This window comes from Neopelma chrysocephalum, unplaced genomic scaffold, assembly GCF_003984885.1.
Source record: "Neopelma chrysocephalum unplaced genomic scaffold, ASM398488v2 Primary Assembly neopelma1_84, whole genome shotgun sequence".
Taxonomy (NCBI): Eukaryota; Metazoa; Chordata; class Aves; order Passeriformes; family Pipridae; genus Neopelma; species Neopelma chrysocephalum.
In genome coordinates, this window is record NW_020897746.1 from 10,903,273 (window position 1) to 10,912,004 (window position 8,732).

The following is an 8,732-nucleotide window of genomic DNA, read 5'->3' on the forward strand; positions in this document are numbered from 1 at the left end:
CTCCTGAGACCATCGAGTCCAACCATCCCCCAGCACTGCCAAGGCCACCACTCGCCCATGTCCCCAAGAGCCACATCCACATGGCTCTGAAATCCCTCCAGGGATGGGGACTCCACCACTGCCCTGGGCAGCTGTGCCAGGGCTGGACAGCCCTTTCAGGGAAGAAATTTTCCCAATATCCAACCTGACCCTCCCCTGGCACAGCTGGAGGTCATCTCCTGTCATCCCGTCCCTTGTTCCCTGGGAGCAGAGCCTGACCCTTCCCAGCTCCCCCCTCCTGTCAGGGGGTTGCAGAGCCAGAAGGTCCCCCCTGAGCCTCCTTTGCTCCAGGCTGAGCCCCCCCAGCTCTCTCAGCTGCTCCTGGTGCTCCAGCCCCTTCCCAGCTCCGTTCCCTTCCCTGGACACCAAAACCAGGCACCAATCCTGGAGTCCCACCAAGACAGAAAAGGAGCAACCAGTTCTTCCCCACATCCATCTCCATGAAACATCACCACAAACAGGCACGAGGGGTCTCAGAGACTCAGGGTGAGCAGCTGGACAGGAGAAGCTTCTCTTCCCAGGGTGGCAACACCTCTGGGCTGGATTTGGTGAGATCAAGGGTGTGTAAAGTGCTGGGGGGTCGATCTGCTGGAGAAACCAGCCCTGGGAGGAGTGTGTGTGCTGGGAGAGGAGGAAAACACGCCGGTGTAAAGAGATTGACTCCGCCATAAACCAGAATTTTATCAACTCCTAGAGACTGAAATTTTATAAACTGAAAGTTTGTCTCTGAACAGCTGCACAGCCCAGCAACATCACCACTTACCGTGCAAATAAAACAAATAACTCCAAAAAAAACCCTTGACTTTTTTTTTCTTCCCATTCTAACTTCCAACACCAAAGGGGTTTTATGGGATTTGAGCACAACGAGACCACACAACCTGGTTACTCCAGCATCTCCCATGGTTACTCCATGGGAGTTACTCCTGGTTACTCCAGTATCTCTCCTGCCCGGCTGGAAGGACCCTTAAAGCTCATCCAGTCCCAAACTCCTGCCATGGGCAGGGACACCTTCCACCAGCCCAGGTTGCTCCAAGCCCCGTCCATCCCGGATGGATTTTGGGGGGATATCCCGGCGCTCAGAGCGGGGCTGTTTGTACCGAGCCCTCCCCAAACCCAAACGGCCCCTCCCGGGGTGTGTGGAGCGAGAGCGGCACCCTCAGGCCGCGGGGCCCGGCCCCGTTTGCCGGAGAAACGGGCAAGAGAATAATTAAATAAATAAGCAGATAAATAAATAAATAAAATAAACAACGCGATGTTTCCCCCCCCGCGCGTCGCCATGGCGACGCGGCTCTGCCCGGCACAAAGATGGCGGCGGCGCCTCCATGGTAACGACGTGCGGGCGAAGCTCTGCCCGGCTCAAAGATGGCGGCGGGAGCGCAGCCATGGAAACGGTGCCTGGGTGCGGTTCTGCCCGGATCAAAGATGGCGGCGCCGCCCCGCCAGCGCGGCCCGGAAGTATCGGCCCCTTCCCGTGACCAAGATGGCGGCGGCGGCGCCCCCGCCGGGCCCGGCCGGGCCCGGGGCGATGGCGGCGATGGCGGCGCGGGGCGCCGAGGCCGAGGCGCTGTTCGAGGCCCACACGGCGGCCGAGCTGCGGGCGGTGGAGCGGCGGCTGCGCGCCGGCATCGAGCAGAAGCGGGAGGAGCTGCGGCAGATGGTGGGCGAGCGCTACCGCGACCTCATCGAGGCGGCCGACACCATCGCCGAGATGCGGCGCAGCGCCGAGCGCCTGCTGGGCGCCGTGCGGGGGCTGCAGCGGGGCGGCTCGGCCCGGCCCGACCCCCCAGCCACGGTGAGGGGCGAGGGGGGCGGCCCCGGGGCGGCCATCGCCCCTTCTTGCCCTCCTCCATCACCCCTTGTTCTCCCCCTCCATCAGCCCTTCTTCCCCCCCCAGCCCCTCCCTCTTCTCCCCCTTCTCACCCCTTTTTCCTCCCCTTCTTCCACTGTCATCCCATTCCCTCCCCCTTTTCACCCCTTCATCCCCTCCTCTCCCCCTCCATCTCCTTTTGGGTCCTTTTACATAATTTTGAGGTCCTTGTCCCATTTTTGGGGTCCCTGTCCCATTCGGGGGGGGTCCACGTTCCCACTTTTGGCATCCCTGTCCCATTTCTTGGGTTCTTGACCTGTTTTGGGGGTCCCTGTCCCGTTTCTTGGGGTCCCTGACATGTTTGGGAGTCCCTGACCCATTTCTGGGGTCCGAATTTCCTCTTCTCCCCTTCTTTTGCCCCACCCACCCACCCTCTCTGTCCCCTCTCTCCCCCCAGGTGACCCCCCCGGCCCAGCGCGGGTTCTATGGGGCGGCGGCTCAGCTGAAGCTGCTGCTGGAGGTGCCGGAGCAGGTCTGGGGGGCGGTGGAAGGGGGTCGGTACCTCCCGGCCGCCCGGCTCCACCTGCTGGGTGCCCACCTGCGCCGGCAGCTCCAGCTGGATGCCCCCCGCGCCCGGAGCAGCCCCGTCCTCGCCCGGTTCCCCATCCTGCTGCGCCAGGTGGCCGCCGCCAGCCACCTCAGGTGGGCTGGGAAGGCACGGGTGGGGAGGGGGAGAGGCCCCGGCACAGGTTGCCCAGAGAAGCTGTGGCTGCCCCATCCCTGGAAGTGTCCAAGGCCGGGTTGGATGGGGTTTGGAGCAGCCCTGGGCTAGTGGAAGGTGTCCCCTGCCCGTGGCAGAAGGGTGGAACAAGATGTTTTTAAGGTCCCTTCCAACCCAAACCATTTGGGTTTCACCTCAGTGTGACTCAGACACAGCCCAGGGAAGGCAGGAGAGAACATGGGCTGCATCAGGGTGGGGGAATTCTTAACCTGTCCTGAGAAATCACCCGTGGGGCTTTAGGCACCTCTGCCCCTTGGCGAGGCAGCTACACCTGAATCCCTCCCCAGGATCCCACAGGAAAGCCACGTGGACAGTGGCAGGATCCCTGGGCTGTGCCAAGTGTCCAGTCTGGGAGCACAGCACTCCAGGAATGCCCCTGGAAAGCCAGCAGGCAGGAAAGGCAGGGGGTTCTGGGGAATATCCCACAGCCAGCAAACACACCATGACAGGCAACTCTAAGGTCCCTCCCAACCCAAACCACTCCATGAGCCTGAGACCAGCTGTGGGACACAAACACCTCACCCAGCCCCGTAACACCCTGACAGTCCCACTTATATCTGGGAAAATAACCCCCTGGCTTGGGGTTATCACACAACACCTGAATGGCTGGGTCAGACACAGCCCCCAGTGACCCCCCACCCCGTTCCCTGGGCAGATCCACCATCCTGCAGGAGAGCAAGGCCCTGCTGCGCTCGCGGGCGGTGTCGGACCAGGCGGTGGCCGAGGCCCTGTGTGCCATCATGCTGCTGGAGGACAGCTCCCCACGCCAGGCCCTGGCTGACTTCCTCCTGGCCAGGAAAATGGCCATCCAGCAGCTGCTCAACCAGCCACACCACGGTCAGTGCCACCGGGATGTGTCCTTGGGAGAGTCGGGGTGACCCTTCCCTTCACCCCCCTGGTGTCCCCAGAACGAGGGGGGTTATTCCCATGTTATTCCCATAGATCTTGTGGTGGCAGGGACGCAGCCATGTCCTGTCACTGCTGGCAGCGTTTTGCCCCAGCAGCAAAAGACCTCCACAGTACACAAAAATTAGCAGTTCTCGGGGTCTTAAGCCAAGCCCACCTGTAATGGGGAAGGAGTGGGGCACAAGGCTGAGTCCTTCACGCTCCAGCCCTTCTCTGGAAGGTTTTCCTAACTCAGAAGCCTTGGAACAGGGTGCCACTCACACCTGCTGGAGGGGCTGCCTGGGCTCAGTGTGGTTTCCCTGCAGGGGCAGGTATCAAGGCTCAGGTGTGTTCCCTGATGGAGCTGCTCACCACCACCCTGTACCAGGCTCACGCTCTGTTCTACACTGTGCCTGAGGGGACGGCCCCAGACCCAGCCCTGCCCTGTGGGTTGCTCTTCTCCACCCTGGAGAGCACCACAGGCCAGCACCCTGCAGGTGAGCACTGCCCTCGGTGCCTGTGCCCCGGTGTGCAGGCAGGAGGGTGCCCCTGTGCTGGGCTCATCCCTGACCCTGTGCTTCCAGGGAGAGGGGGGGTTCTGGAGGAGGACTTGAAGCTGAGCAGCTGGTTCAAGTACCTGCCGGAGTCCGTGGTGGAATTCCAGCCGGCCCTGCGGACACTGGCACACCCCATCAGCCAGGAGCACCTCAGGGAGACCCTGCAGCAGTGGATCAGCATGTAAGTGGCACAGGGGCCCCCTTTGCGGGGCTCTCCCGGGCTCTGTGTGACCCCTGGGCAGCACACAGCAACCCCAAATTCCCTGACCTCCTCCTCACCCCTCATCCTCAGTTAGACAGGCTGGAATACTGGGACACAGCAGCCCAGCTGGGCCACACAGAGACTTGTCTGTACATACTCTCATAACCACCAGCAAACAAGCACAGAGTAAATGGCAAGAAGATGCCTTACCTGGCTCATTTGGCAGCACCTTCTTTCTCCTCCTTCCTGGGACTGTGTGGGGGAAGCCAGACCCCCTTTATGTAGTTGCCAGCCCTGCCCTATCCCAGCAGGCCCTTTCCTGCCTCCCCTTCACAGCCCTGTCCCATTATTTGGTGGAGCCCCCTGGTCTCCGTGAGCTGCCTCCCCGTTCCTGGAGCACTGTGCTCCCAGCCCAGCGGTGAAATGTTGCCTTCAGGTGCAGCGACGACATCAGGGCCGGGGTCAGCAGCCTGCTGGTGTACGTGAGGAGCATGAAGGGGCTGGCAGGGATCCGAGATGCCGTGTGGGAGCTGCTCTCCAGCGAGTCCGGCAGCCACAGCTGGGAGGCCGTGTGCCGGCGGCTCCTGGACAGGCCCGTGTCCCTCTGGGAGGACCTGCTGCAGCAGCTCTTCCTGGACAGGCTGCAGGTGGGTGCTGAGCTGGGGGCAGCCTTGCCCTGTGCCCCCTCCTTATCGCAGACTCAGGGCGTGTTTAAGTGGCACATTTAAAGGTGCTTTTCCCCCTCCTGGTTCTGTTCCAGACTCTGACCAAAGAAGGGTTCGACTCCATCTCCAGCAGCTCCAAGCAGCTGCTCGCTTTAGCCTTGCAGGAACTGGAAGTCAAACCGGGCAGCTCTGCCCTGAGCAAGCAGATCCAGCTGGAGCACAACGTGGCGCTGTTCCTGTGGTCGGAGGGCCCCGGGGACCTGCCGGCGGACGCGGCGTGGGTGAGCGTGGGGCAGCGCGGGCCCTTCGCCCGCAGCGGGCTGGCCATGAAGGCGCGGGCGCTCACGCCGTGTGTGCAGAGCTTCTGCTCGGCCCTGGACTCCAAGCTGAAGGCCAGGCTGGATGACCTCCTGTGCTACCTCCCCGCGGAGCCCTCGGCGCCCAAGGAGCCGGCGGGGCAGCCGCGCTCCGCCTTCGACCGCTTCGCCGACGCCGGCACCGTGCGGGGGCTGCTGCGCGACCAGTGCGTCGCCTGCGTCCAGCACGTGCTGGGCTGCGTCAGGGAGGAGCTCCAGAGTGCCCAGGGCCTGCTGGGGGGGCAGCTGGGCCCCCCCGGTGATGCCCGGCTCAACGCCGTCCTGTTCATGGCCAGGCTGTGCCAGTCCCTGCCCGAGCTGTGCCCTCACCTGCAGCGCTGTGTCCTGGGCCAGGCGGGCGGCGCGGACACGGCGCCCAAGGAAACGCGCTCCAACAAGAAGCTGGGGAAGGGGAAGGCCCAGGAAGTGACCCCCGAGCAGGCCAAGTGGCAGGGCCTGAAGGCAGAGCTCCTGCAGCAGAGCCTGTTGGCTTATCAGATCTGGAGCTCGGCTGTCACCAAAGTAAGGAGCTGTGTCCCCTCCTCAGAGCTGAGTCCGGTGTGGGGTTCCCTCCCTGGGGTCGGCCCTGGCTGCCAAGAGCTCGCCAGGCTGCTGGGAGAGGAGAGGGTGGCAGCTCGGAGGGGACTCCAGTGGGATGGTCTCCATGGGTTACTTTGGGAGGTGTGGGGGATGTGGGGGTTGCAGGCAGGGCAGGCTGTCTGTCCTTGGTCCTGTTAGAGCTGTCTGTCCTCTCACGGGGGCTTTTGGGTTTGTGCTCCAGAGTCTGGTTCAGTGCTTCACCCACACGCTGCTGCTGGACACGGCTGGTTCTGTCCTGGCCACAGCCACCAACTGGGACGAAATTGAAATCCAGGAGGAAACGGAGTCTGGGAGCAGCGTCACGTCAAAGATCCGGCTGCCCGTGCAGGTACGAGCAACAGGCTGGGGGGGAGGAGAGCACTGGTTCCACCCACGTGCTGCCCTGCTGGGGAGCTGTTTGGTGTCATGAGTAGAGGACAAACACTCTCTGGTGCTCTTTGAGATACTCACTTCATAAGGACAGAGGTCACAGGAAGGAAACAGATCCTTGCTGCTGTTTATTCCAATGAAGAAGACTGGCCCAGATCCTGTAAAACTGAGCCAGAGAAGGGCTTAGGTCTGGTTTGAACACAGAGGTCCCAGGAGAGAGATTTCGTGGAAGTTGCATGCCCTGAAGGACAGGGCTGCAGCAGTGGGATGGTGAAATCCTAAGGGAACCAAGTGTGTGGTTTTCCTTAGGTGTGGAGGTGGTGCAGGAAGGACAAAACAGGTGGCAGTTGGGAGGGGGAGGAGGGCCAGGCCAGGAGTGAGTTCTGTGTTTGCACAGCACAGGAGGGGCTGGGCAGGGCAACAGTCTTCTGTAGTGAACCTTATCCAGTGAATTGTATTGATTCTGAGGAAAAAAGCAGCAGGATGAGAGCTTGGGATAGAGGAGAAGAGCGAGGGAGAAACAACCCCGAGGAGCAGGTGTTCAGAGCAGGGTCAGTGGTGACAGGACAGGCACAACAAGCAATTCTGTTCTCACCACACCCAAATCCCACTTCTGGTGGGACTCTGAGGGCTGCTGGAACCCAAAATCCAGGGTGTCAGTAAATCAAACCCCAGGAGATGCCTGAGCCAAGCTGTGGAGACAAAGCTTCATGGCTGCTGAGGAAGCAGGAAGCTCCCACCACCCAGCTGAAGGGACGTGGTGCTGCTAAAGCAAACAGAGCTCCCAGACCACGTGGAAGTAAACACTGTTCTCTTCCACAGCCCTCCTGGCACGTCCAGTGCCTCCTGTTCAGCCTGTGCCAGGAGGTGAACAGGGTGGGTGGCCACACTCTTCCCAAGGTGACCCTGCAGGAGCTGCTGAGGAGCTGCATGGCAGAGGTGCTCGCTGCCTACAAGAAGCTCATGGAACAGAAGCAGGAGAAGGTTCGTGGGTGGGATCTGCAGGGGGTGTGGGATGGGAGGGTGGCTGGGAATGCAGGGATGCACATGCTCCTGTCCCTTGGAACAGAAAGTGTCTGTCCATGAGAGCTGGAAAGGGGACACTCTTAAACACTCACCCAAAGCTGAGGCAGCAGGGGATCAGACACCACGTTTCACACTCACAATGGCTCGGTTCAGTTGGTTGTGTCTTGGGGCTGGTGTTTTCAAATGTTCCCCTTGGAGAGCCCTCTCTGTGCCAGGGAAGAGCCCCATTGCTGCCTGTCCTGTTTCAGAAGGTGGACACCTTCCCCCTGACCCAGACCAGAGCCCTGCAGTTGCTCTACGACCTGCGGTACCTCAGCATCATCCTGACGGCCAAGGGTGAGGAGGGGAAGCCCAGCAGGATCAAGCAGGACTCTGGGTGAGGTGCAGTTCTGGGGTTCAGATCCTTCAGCAGAACGTTGTGGGGCCCTACAACAGTCACAGGAGTTGGGCAGTGCAGGCTCCAAGCTCTGACTGCACCAACACTGAGCTCACCCTTAAAATAGGGGAGGGGTGGGACTCTGTGGCCAGGGCCTGAGGCAGCAGGTTGGTCCCCTCTCCTTGTGTACCCACTGTGTCCATGGGACACCAGGGATACCCTCAGAGGATACCCTGCAGAGAACTGTTAAGCTTCCACCCAGGAGTTAAAGCCTTGTGTGTGCTCCAGTCTGAGGCATCTTTCAGAGGAAGAGGGAGAAGGTTCCTCTGCCACAGCAGCTACTGTGGGTTGTGTAAGAGCTGCAAACCCTTCAGGCAGCTGCTGTTCCGCTGAGCAGTTCCTGTTCTGCTCAGTCACCTCAGAGAGGAAATCCTGGCTGCTTCAGAGGTGGCACCAGCAGCTGTCAGCAGGATGTCACCCCTGACAGGACCCCTCTGCTCTGCTTGCAGGATTGAGAAGGTGATCGACTTCCTGGAGGGACACATCGATCCCTTCGACTTGGACGTTTTCACTCCACACCTGAACAGCAACTTGAACCGCCTGGTCCAGAGAACATCCGTAAGGAAAAGGGCTGCAAAATACCTTTAGAAGGGCAGCTGGGGTGGCTGTAAACTGCTTAATGCCTAAAGATAACCACTGGCACTTCCTTGGAAATGGGAAGAGTATCTAATGCCAGCTGAAGATAAGAGGAGCTGGCTGAGCCGGCTGTGCCGCGTCACCGCGCGTGGAGTTGGCTCAACTTTATCTAACAGGATTCACTGGAGCCTGTGCAACACTAAGTGGCTTAAGTAGTGCTGAAACAGGCCTGGAACTCAACTGTGGGAATAATTAAAAGCAAGAGTTAGAGGGGGAAGGGAAACACTTCATGTTCAAACTTAATGCCAGTGGACTCACCGTGTTCTGTGTGATCAGCTCTGCAGGGGGCCCCCAAATTCAAACAGCTCCTCGTGCCTTTCAGGTTTCTCTTCCCCAAATACAAACAGCTCCTTCCTGCCTTCCAGGTTCTCTT

At 60.5% G+C, this 8,732-nt stretch overlaps 1 protein-coding gene across 6 annotated transcripts in view; it reads left to right on the forward strand.

Annotated features, from left to right (window-relative positions):
• The first annotated feature begins 1,558 nt into the window (after positions 1-1,558).
• Positions 1,559-8,732, forward strand: part of COG1 (component of oligomeric golgi complex 1) — a 9,021-nt gene continuing 1,847 nt past the window's right edge. For all 6 annotated transcript variants that reach the window (XR_003535554.1, XM_027691403.1, XM_027691407.1 and 3 more), the window contains exons 1-11: positions 1,559-1,831; positions 2,304-2,548; positions 3,283-3,464; positions 3,839-4,009; positions 4,097-4,250; positions 4,708-4,918; positions 5,032-5,814; positions 6,074-6,220; positions 7,084-7,245; positions 7,536-7,663; positions 8,173-8,281. Coding sequence is in view for 5 of the 6 variants with exons in the window: in XM_027691403.1 (XP_027547204.1) it covers positions 1,565-1,831; positions 2,304-2,548; positions 3,283-3,464; positions 3,839-4,009; positions 4,097-4,250; positions 4,708-4,918; positions 5,032-5,814; positions 6,074-6,220; positions 7,084-7,245; positions 7,536-7,663; positions 8,173-8,281 (2,559 nt within the window). In the remaining variant the exon portion in view is untranslated. The remainder of the gene's footprint in view (positions 1,832-2,303; positions 2,549-3,282; positions 3,465-3,838; positions 4,010-4,096; positions 4,251-4,707; positions 4,919-5,031; positions 5,815-6,073; positions 6,221-7,083; positions 7,246-7,535; positions 7,664-8,172; positions 8,282-8,732) is intronic.